The sequence below is a fragment of the Arvicanthis niloticus genome, chromosome 2 (assembly GCF_011762505.2).
Source record: "Arvicanthis niloticus isolate mArvNil1 chromosome 2, mArvNil1.pat.X, whole genome shotgun sequence".
NCBI lineage: Eukaryota > Metazoa > Chordata > Mammalia > Rodentia > Muridae > Arvicanthis > Arvicanthis niloticus.
Genome location: NC_047659.1, coordinates 112,352,789 through 112,369,760, shown reverse-complemented (window position 1 = coordinate 112,369,760; position 16,972 = coordinate 112,352,789). Strand labels below are relative to the sequence as shown.

General features: G+C 37.9%; 1 protein-coding gene across 12 annotated transcripts in view; it reads right to left on the bottom strand.

Moving 5' to 3' along the window:
* Positions 1-16,972, bottom strand: part of Macrod2 (mono-ADP ribosylhydrolase 2) — a 1,857,339-nt gene that overhangs the window by 72,565 nt on the left and 1,767,802 nt on the right. For all 12 annotated transcript variants that reach the window (XM_076929849.1, XM_076929852.1, XM_076929850.1 and 9 more), the window contains 2 exons: positions 4,698-4,772; positions 4,168-4,260 (listed from right to left, as the gene is read on the bottom strand). In XM_076929849.1, coding sequence (XP_076785964.1) covers positions 4,168-4,260; positions 4,698-4,772 — 168 coding nt within the window. The remainder of the gene's footprint in view (positions 1-4,167; positions 4,261-4,697; positions 4,773-16,972) is intronic.

Here is a 16,972-nt window from a genome sequence, read left to right as displayed (position 1 = left end):
CTCCCTTATGAATATTGATGCAAAAATACTCAATAAGATTCTCGAAAATTGAATCCAAGAGCACATCAAAACAATTGTACTGATCAAGTAGGCTTTATCCCAGGAATGCAGGGTTGGCTCAATATATTTCATTGATGGAAATCCATCAATGTAATCCACTATATAAACAAACTCAAAGAAAAAGAAAACACCTGATTATATTACTAGATGCTGAGAAAGCATTTAACAAAATTCAACATCCCTTCATGATAAAAGTCTTGGAAAGATCAGGAATCCAAGGTGCATACCTAAACATAGTAAAAGCAATATACAGCAAACCAGTAGCCAACATCAAACTAAATTGAGAGAAACTTGAAGCAATCCCACTAAAATCAAGGACTAGACAAGGCTGCCCACTCTCACCCTACCTATTCAATATAGTACTGGAAGTCCTAGCCAGAGCAATTAGGCAACAAAAGGAGGTCAAAGGGATACAAATTGGAAAGGAAGAAGTCGAAATTTCACTATTTGCAGATGATATGATAGTATACTTAAGTGACCCTAAAACTTCCACCAGAGAACTCCTAAACCTGATAAACAACTTTAGCAAGGTGGTTGGATATAAAATTAACTCAAACAAACAGTAGCCTTTCTCTACTCAAAAGATAAACAGGCTGAGATAGAAATTATGGAAATGACACCCTTCACAATAGTCACAAATAATATAAAATACTTTGGTGTGAATCTAATCAAGCAAGTAAAAACCTGTATGACAAGAACTTCAAGTCCCGAAAGAAAGAAATCAAAGCAGATCTCAGAAGATGGAAAGATCTCCCATGCTCGTTGATTGGAAAGATTAATATAGTAAAATGGCTATCTTGCTGAGAGCAATCTACAGATTTAATGCAATCCCCATCAAAATCTCTCACTCAATTTTTCACAGAGATAGAAAGAGCAATCCTCAAATTTATTTGGAATAATAAAAAACTCAGGATAGGGAAAACTACTCTCAGCAATAAAAGAGCTTCTAGGGGAATCACCATCCCTGACTTCAAGCTGTACTACAAAGCAATAGTGATAAAAACTGCATGGTATTGGAACAGAGACAGGCAGGAGGATCAATGGAATAGAATAGAAGACCCTGAAATGAACCCCCATACCTATTGTCACTTGATCTTTGACAAAGGAGCTAAAACCATCCAGTGGAAAAAACACCATTTTCAACAAATGGTGCTGGTTCAACTGGAGGTCAGCATGGAGAAGAATGCAAAGTGATCCATACTTATCTCCTTGTAGAAAGCTCAAGTCCAAGTGGATCAAGGACCTTCATATAAAACCAGCTACACTGAAAATAATAGAAGAGAAAATGGGGAAAAGCCTCGAACACATGGGCACAGGGGAAAAGTTCCTGAACAGAACACAAATGGCTTATATTCTAAGGTCAAGAATTGATAAATGGGACCTCATAAAACTGCAAAGCTTCTGTAAAGCAAAGGACACTATCAATAGGATAAAGCAGCAACCAACAGATTGGGAAAAGATCTTTACCAATCCTACATCTGATAGAGGGCTAATATTCAAGGTATACAAAGAACTGAAGAAATTAGACTCTAGACAATCAAATAACCCTATTAAAATGGGGTACAGAGCTAAACAAAAAATTCTCAACTGAGGAAACTCAAATGGTTGAGAAGCACCTAAAGAAGTGTTCAGTATCCTTAGTCATCAAGGAAATGCTAATCAAACCAACCCTGAGATTCCACCTCACACCAGTCAGAATGGCTAAGATCAAAAACTCAGGTGACATCAGATGCTTGCGAGGATTTGGAGAAAGAAGAACACTCCTCCAGTGTTGGTTGAATTGTAAGCTGGTACAACCACTATGGAAAGCAGTCTGGCAGTTCCTTAGAAAATTGAACATAATATTACCTGAGGACCGAGCTATACCACTCCTGGGCATATACCCAAAAGATGTTTCAACATACAACAGGGACACATGCTCCACTATGTTCACAGCCTTATTCATAATAGCCAGAAGCTGGAAAGAACCCAGATGTCCTTCAACAGAGGAATGGATACAGAAAATGTGGTACATTTACACAATGGAGTACTACTCATCTCTTAAAAACAATGAGTTCATGAAATTCCTAGGCAAATGGATGGAACTGGAAAATATCATCCTGAGGAAGGTGTTTGAAAGTGCCAGAAGAAGTGAGTTAGGCTTTAAGCAGAAGCAAGAGAGTAGCAGGCTTCATTATTGCTGGTATAACAGCTTTAATTTCATTAATTGCTAGCACCACTGCTTTTGCAATAGCATTGACTCAAGGAGTTAAAACAACTGTTTTTGTTAACCATCTAGCAAAAAAAATGTTACTAATGTATTGAGTATACAAAAGGGTTTATATAGGTATCTGGAACAATGAATGATGCTCTATAACCCATTCAAATTATCTGAAGGAGCTTCAGGGTTCAAGAGTTAGGAGCCAAAAAAAAAAAAAAAAAAAAAAAAAAAAAAAAAAAAAAAAAAAAAAAAAAAGTGTTAGGAACCATCCCAAGTGTCATGACAAATATCACTGGAGTAGTGTTACTTTTGAAATTCACAATGATTGTCATTATAATTAGAAAAAAGGTTAAAGACACCTGTAGGATATTTGGCATAATCCTAACACCTCTCTGGGTGTGCTAACTTTGCATACTGACATTAAGAATTTAAAGAATGCTGCTCTGTTGACCTTTGATGCTGCAGATAATGCCGATAAAATTATCCATGGCCTTAAGTCAGTATTTCCATTCCTATCAAACCTCAGGAATGGCATATATAGGTTGATCAGGCTAGCCCTTCTTGTCCTGGGAATATTTTTATTCCTGCCCATCATGTTAAAGCTTATCTTCAACAACATCAACATGTTGGCAGCCAAAGTACATGGCTTGAACCTGAAAATGGACCCCCAGACAGAGATATTAAATTAACAGGCTGGCACACCAAGGACAGATAAGATTCTGCACAGAGCCTTACCAACCTAAGATAAAAGTGCATTGCTTTTGATAATGCATATTCCATGACAGGTAAGGAAGGCATTCTTGTCAGAATGACCTAAGAAAAGCTCAGTCTTGTTAACGAAAATAAAATAAAAAAGGGGGTGAGGTGGAGAGCCTTTGGGGCTGCTTAGCAAGAAGCTGACATGGGCTAAGGACAAGAAAATGGGCTGCTTGGCAGAAGTATGACATTGGCCAAGAAAAAGGAAGTAGGCTTCAAGCAGGAATCTGACATTAGACTAGAACAAAGAAGTAATTTTAGGTAGGAATCTAAATCGTAGGCTATAACAAAGAAAGATTCCAGCCAGGAATCTAAATATTAGGCTAGAACAAAGAATTAATTTCAGACAGGAATCTAAATTTTAGGCTAGACCAAGGAAGTAGGCTTCAGACATGAAAATGACCTTGGGCTAGGACAGGGAATTAGGCTCAGATACTTTGATCATCCTGATAAGCCTTTAGAAACAGTGATCCTGGGAGTGTTCACATAATGGGGTTTAATGCCTTGCTTTTTCTTTGACTATTTGTGTTTATTATATTGCTTGTTCCTGGACTGTTTGCATCTATTGTATTGCTAGACCCTCAACCTAGAACTGACCTTAATACATGCATGTAATCAAAATGGTATAAAAGCATAAATGAAGAGGGGGTATAGGATAAGGGTTCTAGAGAGTGAAAATGGGGAAAGGGGATCACATCTGTATTGTAAATAAATAAAATATCCAATAAAAAGAAAAACAAACAAACAAACAATAATTAAAAAAAAACAAAGGAAGGCAGAATGAAATTAGTACAAAGGTTTGATCTATTTGTTTTAAAGCCACTTCAGTTTTCCTAGGATTTCATCCCTCTATTTTATGATTTTGATTTCTTACAGACTTTCTCAATGTTAGAGTTTTACATTTTAAATGAAATTAAAAAATATCGAGTACACCTACATTTAATTTAGAAAGACAGAGGTGTTGTCAATAACACCTTTTATTACTTTTGGATTTTACTCTAGTTTCAAAAACAAGTTTGAGGTCACAAATGTGTTCATTTCTCCCTTTTTTAGCTGCATCTGTGGAAGACAGCTTTGGTACTTGGACTCTAGGCAGGTTTCCATCCATGTAACCTCTCTGATTGTGATGGTTAATTCAAGAGCATTCCTACCTTCTCCACCTTCCTGTGCTTCTTGGTCATCTATCAGGGGGATCACTTCTGGTTGTTCCACAATTGTGGCATCTTCTTGATTTGGTGAAAGGTCTAAATAAAAGCAGACAAAAATAGACTCAAGGATATTTAAGTAGGAATTGTTGAGAAAACACAGTGTCTACAGAGCAGTCTTTTTATAACCTTCCAAGATAAAACTTACATAAAGCCTAAAGCTGGCTCTCCATACATCAGCATGTGCACGCATGCACACACACACACACACACACACACACACACACACACACACACACACACACACGGGGAGGGGAGCTCACATATACATTCAGAGACTCGCACACTCACATACATGTACTCACACGGAGTCACACATGCCACAATCTCACATACATTCATACACATTAATAGACTCTCATTTTTACACATGCACATGCTCACACACACACATGTACACGCACACACGCCTGCATGCACGCATATGCTTTCTATAGAGAAGTCCTCTCATTCTTTCCAACAATTGGCTATAGTACCTTCTGTTTCCATAGAGGAGCTTGGGGATTCTGTCTCAGTTTTTCCCTCACTCTTTGTTGAGTCATTCTCTTGTCCTGTCAGAACAGTGATTGAAAAAGAAAAGAAATAAGATGTGCATGTCCATAGCTTTATCCCAAGTCTGAAGAACAAATTCTTCAGATGCCTTCTTTTAATCACATTCAAAGAGTGCTTTAAATAGAAGTGGAGGGCACCAATGCCAGTTTTCAAATAATTAAATTCACATCAATTATTTTATGTGGAAATGTCATGATAATTTGGGCAAAGAAACAAAACCCTATTCTTTTTCTTGACACAATTAATATTCAGTTTATCAATCAATTGGACATTTGCAGACAGTGATCTGAAAGGCTTAAAATTTTCAGGTCATTTTCTGGATTACACAGGTAATATTTAGATATCTGTTAACATACAGTGATTTTGTATATTTAAGATCACCCCTCCAAGCTAAAATACTACCTGTACTTCCTTTCTTCATCAATAGCACATAGGAAAATGAGTAAGGAATAGAACAGCATAAAATCTCAGTAATCTATTTAAGTGTTGGCTGAATATAGAAAAGATCAAAGAAAGGATGAAGGCTTTTCTTCTACATCCCTTGACTTTTCCCCTAGAGAGTCTTGAACATGTAAATACTCACTAAAATAGGATAATGAAATATGTCCATTTTGCCTCATGCTAATGAAAGATTTTATACTGAGAATGTTTAACTGTTGAATTTAAATAATAAACAGACAAACAAACCTAGACTTTAAATTGGTTATAAGCACAAAAAGGATAGACACAGGAGAGCTAGAAATGTTTGCAGTGGTACATCCCTGTGATGCTGGCATTGTTCTTTCATCTTGTCCCTACTTCTCCCTGTAAAAGGCTTACATTCCTCTGTCTGTTTCAGAGACAGAGTGGGGGCATTCCATTCACATTAGACTTTTTTTTTTTAAATGTGACTTGGTTTAGAAATGGCCAGAGGACAGACATCATATGACTATTTGCAAAAGCTTATGATCTACTGTGAGTTTCTTGCAGCTCCCTGCACTGAGCAGAATGTGTTCTTGATCTCGAGCAGTCAAGAAGTGTTCTTCTTCAAAGCACTGAATTTTAGGGCTTATTTGTTATGTGGTAATGCTGACTTAGATAACTCTTCATCCTGCATCTTCTGTCTTGATAAGTCTATTCTTAGATCTTCCACCATAACCATCTTAGTTTCTTCTCTGCCAGTATAAGACCAAACAAGCCAGACACCAGTTTTGTTTTAATGACATCAGTTTTTCATAAGTTCATTTTTGATCCAAAGATCTGGTAAAATAATGAACATGAATATTCGTTTATGTATGTGGTAGCTGAACTTAGAACCCTCAAGATGTCTTAGGTAACTTTGTCCCATCATCTCCAAAGTTCAGTGATGCCCTGAATATGGATGGCATCTTAAAATATTTCTTTTCTCATTTTCATTCTCCTCTCCCTTTTATGGCTCAGGGTACATAAGGTTGGAACTTTGTTTCTTTTCTTTTTTCTTTTTTCCCTTGTATTATCTAAGTTTTAAATTGCTAGCAAAGAGGACCTTTAAAATGTGGATTCGATCCAAACCTTTCCTCTTGCTTTTCCTTATTCATCTCCAAATTATGGTCCATTGACAAGCAACAATGGAATTATCTAGAAGGTTTTTAAAAGCTTTCAGGCTTCACTCTACTCATACTGAATTATGACCTACATATTTTTTCTCCAAGATCTCCATTTGAACCTACATATGTTAATGCCTATGACATCCTGGCCTGAAGAACTTGAGTGCACCCTGGGACGGCAGACTTTACCAAGGCACTTCCTGTCTATTATCCATGCTCACTGAGCCTGCCTCTGAGGAAAGCACTGTGACAACCATTCTGGCTTCTAAACACATCACCAGCTCTGTCTGACTATCATGATATTTTCTCTTTATCCTTTTCTTGAAAATATCCTTATTTTACAGTTTAACATTTAAATGTATAGAGCAAAACACACAAATCACAATTAGAGATCTCGATGACTCTTCACATGTATTCTCAAAACTATCTTCATGCGTAATCCCTCTCAGATAAAAAATTCTTCTAGCAATAGTGGCTTTCTCTAGTGGGTGCCTCGTTGAATTACTGTAAGCAAAAGTACGTGCTCTACTTTTAAAAATTTTACCTTTCAAGTATTTTGTATGTGAGTTTAATCCTATTTTTCACATGCATCAATTGACCCTTCCTATTACTGATATATCTGAGGCTGCTGTCTGAAGACATGATGCCACATGAAATCAAGTAATTTCTAATTTGGAACTATTCTGAATAACAGTGCCAAAACATTTCAGTGTATACCTATATGGAAAAATATATTCACATCATTCAAACATCACCCAGAAGTGAAATTGCTAAATAACTAAGAATTGCTTTCTTAGGTGTATTAGATCATATGAAACAGTGTGGTAAAATGCCTGTTTCAATTTTCCCTTCCTGGTGATGACCAGACTGTCATTCTCCCACCACCTCTTTGCCCACCTCCATCAGACCTGCTGACACAGAACCATACAGGTTAGATTCCCTTCCTGAACCCATTTCCACTGACAAATCCTCTGAGTAATGCCTAGCTGCCCTGAGTAGGCTGCTTTCCCTAACAGACCTCCATTCTCTCCGCCCACCTTCATCACACATGCTGATCTGGAACTGTACATATTAGATTCTCTCCCTCCTCCCATCTTCCCTGCCAGCTGAGTCCTCTGAGCATGTCAAGCTGCCCTGAGCAGCCTGATAACCCAGGGAGACATCCAATTTCCCACCACCTCTCTGCCTACCTTCCTTAGATCTATGGCTCCTAAAACATATAGACCTACAGATCCTGATCCACAAAGACTTTCAGAACAGGAACTATCCAACCCAAGGATACCCATCAGAGGCTTGCTATATCAGGACCATCCAGGTTAACCCTGCTCCCAATACATACTATAATATAAATTTCCAGGAACCAAAGCCATCTAGATGGATAAAGGTCCTCAAAAATACACAGTTAACAAAAGCCAAGGCAATAAGACACCTTCAGAGCATAGCTACCCTTCTACAGCAAGCCACAGATATCCTAACACAACTGAAGCATAAGAAAATGACCACAAATCCAATTTTATAAAAATGATAGAGGCCTTTAAAGAGGAAATGAGTAAATCCTATAAAGGAATACATAAAAATACTATCAAACAGGTAGAGGAAATAAATAAAAGTGTGTAAGACCTGAAAGTGTAAGTAGAACCAATAAAGAGAACACAAACTGAGAAAATCCTAAAGATGAAAAACCTAGGAAAGAGCACAGGAACAACAGATGCAAGCATCACCGACAAAATACAGGAGATAGAAGAGAGAATCTCAGGTGTACAAGATACAATAGAACAAACTGATGCATAAGTCAAAGAAAATGTTAAATCTAAAAACAATTCATGACACAAAACATTCAGGAAATCTGGGATACCATGAGAACACCTAACCTAAGAATAATAGGAATAGAAGAAGGTGAAGAGTCCTGGATCTAAGGCCCAAAAATATTTTCAGCAAAATCATAGAAGAAAACTTTCCCAAACTAAAGAAAGAGATGCCTATAATCATACAAGAAGCATATAGAACACCAATTGGACTGGACCAGAAACTAAAAATCCTCCTGTCACATAATAATCAAAGCACAAAATCTATAGAACAAAAAAAGAAGATTAATGGTGGTAAGTGGAAACTGTCAGGTAACACACAAAAGCAAACCTCTCAGAATTATACCTGATAACATAGACTTTAAAAGCTAGAAGTACCTAGACAGTTATCTTGAAATCTCTACAAAACCACAGATGACAATCTAGACTACTACACCCAACAATATTTTCAATTACTGTAGATGAGGAAGAAAACAAGATATTTCAAGACAAATCCAAATTAAACAATATCTGTATACAAATCTGGCTCTACAGAAAACACCAGAAGGAAAATACAATCCAAGGAGGATGACTACATCTATGAAAACACAGGAAATAAGTAATTCCATACCAGCAAAAACAAGGGAAACACACACACACACACACACACACACACACACACACACACACACACACACTCTAACACCACCAACATTAAAATAACACAGAGTAATAATCACTTGTCATTAATATCTCTCAACATCAATGGACTCAATTCCCCAATAAAAAGACACAGGGTAACAGAATAGATGCAAAAACAGGACCCAATATTCTGCTGCATATAAGAAACACATCTCAGCAACAAAGATAGTCATTACCTTAGAATAAAGAGATGGAGGGAAAAAAATGGTTTCCAAGCAAGCAGGCCCAAGAAGCAAGCTGGAGTAGTTATTCTAATATCTAATAATACAGACTTTCAAACAAAATTAATCAAAAGAAACAGGGAAATATTCTTTATACTCATCAAGGGAAAAATCTACCAAGATAATATCTCAATTCTGAGCATCTATACCCCAAACACAAGGGCTCCCACATTTGTAAAAGAAGCATTGCTAAAGCTTAAATCACACATTGAACCCCACACATTAATAGTAGGAGTCTTCAACATCCCACTCTCAACAATCGACAGGTCAAAAATTAATCCAGACAAAAACTAAACAAAGACATAATGAAAGTAACAGAGATTAAAAATCAAACAGACCCAACAGACCTTTATAGAAACTCAAGAAATTAGACATCAATAATCCAAATACCACTCCCCCCCACCAATGGGGTACAGAACTAAAGGGCATTCTCAATAGAGGAATCTCAAATGGCTGAGAAACACTTAAAGAAATGCTAAAACATTCTTAGCCATCAGGGAAATGCAGATCAAAACTAACCTGAGATTCCATCTTACATTTGTCAGAATGACTAAGATCAAAATCTCAAGTGATAGCACATGCTGGTGAGGATGTGGAGAAAGGGGAACAGGTCTCCATTGCTGGTAGGAGTGCAAACTTGTACAACCACTTTCAAAATCATATTGGTGGTTTCTCATAAAACTTGGAATAATTCTACCTCAAGACCCAACTATACCACTCCTGGGCATATACCCAAAAGATGCCCCACTATACCACAGGGACACTTGCTCAATTATGTTCATAGCAGCTTTATTCACAGTAGCCAGAATCTAAAAACAACCTAGATGTCTCTCAACTGAAAAATGGATAAACAAAATGTGGTACATCTACACAATGAAATACTATTCAGCTATGAAAACCAGATACATCATGAATTTTGCAGGTAAATGAATAGAACTTAAAAATACCCAAAAGGACAGGCATGATTTGTACTCACTTATAAGTGGACATTAGCCATAAAGTACAGGCTATCTACACTTCACTCCACAGACCCAAAGAAACTAAACAAGAGGGAAGGTTCAAGCAAGGATGCTTGAATCTCACTTAGGAGGGGAAATAAAATAGTCATAGGGGGCAGATGGAGGGAGGGAACTGGATGGGAGAGGGGATGGGGAGGGGGAAGAGGAGGGTTCAGGATCTGTTGTGGGAAGAGACTAGAGAGAAGACCAGAGGGCCAGGAGGATGAATAGAAATCTGCAGCTGGTGGGGGTGGGGGGTGAGGGGCATCTCACAGACCTGACAGAGACCTGGGAGGAGGGGGCTCTTCAGGAATCAATGGAATCAAACCTTAGCTGAGACTCACAGCAACAGGATAATTGAACCTGAAAAGGCTACCTCCTGTAGCCAGGCAGAAAACATTGGAGCAATAGAGAAAATAACCTACCCACAAAACTTTCAACTCAAAATTTATCCTGTCTTCAAGAAATGCAGGGACACGGATGGAGCAGAGACTGGGGGAATGGGCCACTAATGACTGGCCCCACTTGAGACCCATTCTATGGGCAAGAACCAATCTTTGACACTATTAATACTCTGTTATTTTTATGAAACAGTTAGGGGAAGGATTGTGGGCCCATAGAGATATGAACTCCATAGGAAGAGCAACAGAGTCAACTAACCTGGACCCTTGGGAACTCTCAGAGACTGAACCACCAACAAAAGAACATACACAGGCTGGACCTAGGCCCCCTGCACATATGTAGCAGATGTGCAGCTCAGTGTTCATGTGGATTCCCCCAACAACTGGGGCAGGAACTATCCCTACAGATGTTGCCTGTCCGTGGAATATGCTCCCCTAATTGGGCTGCCTTGTCTGGCTTAGGTGGAAGAGGATGTGCCTAGCCCTGCAGAGACTTGGTATGTCAGGGTTGGGGGATAGGGAGTGCTCCACCCTCTCAGAGGAGAAGGGGAGGGGTAATGGGGAAAGGGACTGTGTGAGGGACAAGGGGGCAGCAATTGGGATGTAAAGTGAATGAAAAAATAAATACATCTATAAATTAATTAAAAAAGAATCTCTTCCCCTTTTACCTCTGGCATAAGTGTATGAGAACTATTATTTGTTCCCTTCTTTCTTCAGATGATACAGTGTTACCATTGGTCTTATATTATCTGGGAAGTTGTAGTAAGCAATAGAGAAGTCTTCAGACCAGTTCCATCTTTATCACTACTGGGTATAAAGACAAAGAGAGAGCAGCTAGCTGTTCCTTCTGCTGTAAGTTAAGTGCCAGTGGTGCTGGTTATGTGAGGTCCAGGGATAAGTATCCACAAAATGCTTGCAGTTACAAGAACACAAGCATCCCACATCCTGGAAAAGGCTCTTTCCAGGGAGACATTAAACAGAGTTCCATCTTTTTTTTTTTTTTTTTTTATCACTTTCAGATGATTTTTAGTTGGCAGAAAGTTGAGAGGGAAACAATATATTGACTGGTAACATTGGAGACATTTGTTAAAGTGAAACAATGTGACATTTACTGATGATAAATGTAAAGTCACAAAATTAGGGTTACAAAATCAACCTCAAGGAATAAAGAGAGAGAACATTAATTTCATTTCTGTTAAAAAGAAAAAAGAAATCATGGGTTTTTCAATTCTAGATTTTCTCTGGAAAAATAACTAGAAGTACGAACACCAGAATGGCTAAAGGGAAAGACTGAATCAAGCAGAAAATAGTCTAGTTTTCAATGTGTCTCCTAGCAAACACGTTACCTAGATACCTCTTCTCAGCCAGTAAAAGGAATGATTAAAAATGGAAAAGTAGGAGCTTTAGAGATGGCTCAGCATCCAAGAGTGTGTACCACTCTTAGAGAGGACCTGAGTAAGGTTCCAGTACCCTCAGCTCATCACTACTCTAACTCCAGCTCCAGAGGATCTGACATCCTCTTCTGGCTTCTATGCCTCTTGTTCCCCCCACCCCTACCCCTACCCCCTGCACACTCATGCATGTGTGCTCAGTCATGAGTGCACATGTGCACATTCTCACACACACAATTAAAAAAGTAATAAAGATAAAATCTTGAAAATCCAAAACATAGACAAGGAGATTGCACTAAGTGGATCTCCTTTTGGAAAAGTATATGCTCAGAAAATTAAAAAAATACAAAAAATGTTTTTTGTCATTGTGGCAATATATAGTATGATTGATAAGAAAATGGTTTAATGAACAGGATATTGGGAAAATTAGGAAAAAAAAAATCTAATGTGGGGTTAGCTGAATCTGTATTCCTGAGTCATGGTCACTCATATTTGGTGCCAAAATATCTTATCTCGAAGTAGGATTTATGTTTTGTATAAGGCTGTCATTCACTGGAATTCTTTCTTCTTGTCTGTCAGACTCCTTCCAGACTGTCCTGTGTTTTCCTCTCTTACTGGATTGTGCATGTTGCACAGACAGAAAATTTATCTTATTCTCACCTTTCATAAAGCGCCTAGCATGAAGCACCAACAATAGCTGTCTATATAACTGGCCCTCTGTTACATTGCTCCTCACACTCAAGATAGTTGTCAGGGATGACAGCTTACTTTCTTTCCATCCTTAGTAAAGTAAGTACCTTATACTCCCCGGGGTTCCACAGATTATAGTGTTTCAAACACTGTTGTTTTTAGACTAAGGCTAAACAGGATATTAGACTTCACCCTCTCTGGGTCCCAGGTTCATCATTTATGGATGAGAAATGGCTGTGGCACTAGACAACATTTTAGGCTCCTGTCTGATGTCCTGATGGTGCCCAGTCTATGTAGTGAATGATACCGACAAGACATCATCCTTCACTACTAATGGAGGGAGTGGCATTCTCTATCTCCATGGACATGGGAACACGGCCATCGCACCTGGCCCTTTCTGGGTGCTTTAAGTCATTATATGCGGCCTCAGTATCTCTAGTAGGGAGTTCTTGGAGCAGAGTCACTACATCTCCTGAGGGTCTCCGTGTTGCACTGGCTTCAGTATGGAAAGATCACCATTCCATAGAACCAGGCACTGCTGAGAAGATTAGGTTTGTCCGAGTGCCAATGGGGTTGGGGTTGGGGTTGTGACAGAGGGGGATGGACAGCTCTGGATGGACAGCAGGGTTGCCTTGACCATAAGGCCCGATCTTCACTGACAAGCAGAAAGGTCATTTCAGTGCTTCGGAAGGAATGTTTTTCTCTCCTGCCCTCTTCATTTGTCTCTACTCTTGGACAGTTTCACCTGAGTGCATAAAATATTTTGGCAGTCATTTCCTGAATAGAAATCTATACTTTCTTTTGTTTTCTCATTTCTCCCCACTGAAATGTGGTGTGAAAATTGAAGGTGACATAAAGTCTCCAGCTTTGAAATTTAAGAATGATCGAGTTTGCTCAATCCAGAGCCCTCCGCCAGGTCTGACATTCTAAAGGCAAGAATATGTGTGAGCTCCTGCACCCCGCACCTGGCCCCTGCGTTGAAGGGGTTGAAGGGCGACTGCTGTGTTCTCAGCCACTTGGGCCCAGCGTTCCTTCCTGCTTTCTTAGCCCCATGGGGCCAGCTTTGTTTGCCTTACATTCAGTATAGTAGAATCCCCACAGCCCTTCGACCTAATCCTCCTGGCAGAGGAGACAAAAGAACACAAAGAACTTCATAGTTTATGTATATGTTTTTCATACAGCGAACTCAACCATCCATGCTAACGAGAGAGGCATTAGAACAGATAATTCATAACTCCATTCACTTTTCTTCAGAAACGGATCACGTGATTGTTTCTTGAAGCTCTGGTAATTAAGTTTGGGTCAAGCTAATGCTTTAGCTTTGATTAATTTACATAAAAATTGGTCTGGGGACATCAGTCTGGAACAGAGGATTTCTAGGGGCTAAACCTAAACTCACTGTGTAAATGGGCTGTTTGGGGGAAAAGGGCAACATAATAGCTGTATGGTTTGCAGGTTATTAGATGCTCAGATCTTTCTAGGAAAAGATTTTGTTTCTTTGACTTTTGTCTTAACAAAACAAAATTATATCTTTTTTGTTCAATTTGAAAATTGCTGGTAATGTTTAGCATTGAGTCTTTGCCATGTCCAAATGTCCCAGATTAAAAGCTAAACATGAAACTATATTAACATGAATTTGATTATCTCCTAAACATCCTTAGTACTTCTCTAGGGTCCATAAAACTGATTCTTCTAATGTAAATCACTTGTAAAATATTTTTCCTTGTAGTTACAACAGCTGCAATTTCACTGTGGATACCAAATACCTGTATGCATTGAGAATAGTACATAAGTTTACAAAGACAGGGATGGCCACTTTTACAATTGGGAATTGGTAGCTTTCTCGTGTGTGTGTGTGTGTGTGTGTGTGTGTGTGTGTGTATACACATGGATAAACAAATATGCAGTGCATATGTATATACTGGTTTATCTGTGTAGGTGCATATGTGTAGCTTTATAAACACATCTTGTGGTCAAAATGAATTTATCCTTTATTTCTTGATCTTAGTTTATATTTTTCTAAAATCATCCACCTTTTCAAAACTGTATGTTGAAAGGTGTATAATATTCCATGTTGTGATGGATATATTTTTGGGGTGTTTTAAATGTTTTTGGCTGTACTATTAAATGCCATATTGTAATGGAGAATTTATGAATAAACATCTCTATATGTTTTAAATAGGTTATATCAAAACTATTGGTGGTAAATTGATGAATGGCCTTTCATTAATAGTGAATGTGTCTGTTCAAAAACTGTTTCAACCAATTTCATATGTTTTCAATTATTAAAAAAGAGAAGGTAGAATATTCCCATTTTATGTTCCTCTCTTTAAAAAGTAAAGAGATAAGGGCATCTATTTTTCATAACTTATTAACTAACATTGAGTAACCGAGTCTTGCTCATTTTTTTGGGGGGGCTACAAATTTTTGTTGTTCTTGACTTTTTGTTTTTCTTGTTGATATGTGAACTACTTTTTCTAAATTAAGACTGTTACATATTAATCATTCATATGAGACTGAGCTTTGAGTAGATATCATTTAGAACCTGATTTGAGTTTTACATATCACATCAAATTTATCAATTTTATATAATCAGACATAGTAACTCACCTTTATTTCTGACACATGCAGACGTGAGTATACATCCATACATTACAAATTCATCCAATATGTCTTTATTTTATAACTCACACAAAATTAAGTGTGTGAAAACCAAAGGTATTTTAAGGTTAAAATTTAGAGATGCTTTAGGTTCAAAGCAAAATTAAAAGAAAGGTATAGAAATATACCATATGCTTCCTACTCCTGATGGAAGCCTCTTTGCCTCCCCAAGGGTCTGCGTTCACAGCCTGAGTGGTTTATTTGCTAACTGGTTTTAACACACTATTTTCTCACACTGGAGTTCATTTGGGTGTTAAATGTTTCACCAGGTGGGCTTAATGCATGGTAACAGATGCCACTATAATGTCATTGAAAGTATTTTCAGTGTCCTTGGGTTCCTCTGTCTCCACCTTAGTCACCTTCGCCCCTCCACCCCAGCTCCTAGAAGCCACTGATCTTTACAGTCTTTGTGTTTCTGTCTGAATACCATAAAACTTGATTCATATAGCCAACAATCTTTCCCGATTTTGCCCTCTTTCAATTTATAATATGCATTCAAGTTTCCTCTTTCTCTTCTTATGTCTTGATAGCTCATTCTTTTTAGTGTTGAATAACTTGTTTCTTTTATTCTAATACTTCATATCACTTTTATATTTCATCTTTGCTCCTGCTGGAGTTTATGTCAGGGGCAGGACTGAAGTTGAGATTCAGTTCATCCCCCATCTTCTGCCCAGATATCTAACTAGTTGTCTTAAGGTCACTTACTGAGCCATCTGTCTTTGAAGTGCCAGCCAGCATGTGTACTTGGTGCTACTTCTAGACTCGTTAGTCTGTTTTATTGATCTACCTGTCATCTCCTGCAGCAGGACTACACTGTTAATCACATTCTAAAAACATTCTATGCTATTCTTGGTCTATTTGTTCCATCATTGCTGACCATATTATATCTGTGAATTCTCTGCTGTATTTCCAATAGGCTTTGATTTGTGTTGTGGCTTGCTTCGTCTTCTGACACATTAAGACCCATCACTGTTATATTCAATGAGGGACTCAGATTTTTATTGGTATAAAGTGACTAACTCTTTCTTCTTTGAGACTTTTGGTTATATAGGCTTCAAGTCCATCTTTCCTGTTCTTGTTTGATGTTTATTTCTCAAACATACCTTTTCTTTCCCTGACTCTATTTTTTTTAAGCAGTAACAATTTTATTGAACTTAACTAAATGTTTTGATTCTTAGACTTGATAAAATAACCTAGTTATATGTTTGTATGTTCATGCCTACTTGTTTGTATTTCAGGCCTCTCATTTGACACAGTATGCATTCATTACAATGTTATTTGCATTTATTATTATATGAATTATTGAATATACTTTAGTGTTTAGAATGAGTTTGGGGTAAAATCAAGAAAGTAAGGGGTCTTCTTTTAATTCTATTGTGACTTCATTCTATTTGTAATTATTGAACAATTTAGTTTGTGTGTGTATTTTGAAATAGAGGTTTGAAATAGAGGTTTGTTGCCTAGTCTAGCATTGGAATCTTCTGGTACCACCACAATTAATATAGGTATGGACCATCACAATTAGTATGGATCTTCAAGAATATTCTGAGAGCTAATTTATATTCTTAGAAATATAACATAGAAATTTTTATTTCGTTGTTACCTCTATAGATGTTAGCCTTATGTGCCAATCTTGGGCACTCGGCCATAATCTTTGTGTGGTAGTCCACCATGAATAATTCCTGGTGGTTAATGCTTACAGTGGCAACACTGGAAGGCTGGGGGAGAAGGATTTCCTCAAATAAGAGGTCAGCATAGGCTATATTGTGTGTTCTAGAATCACCTA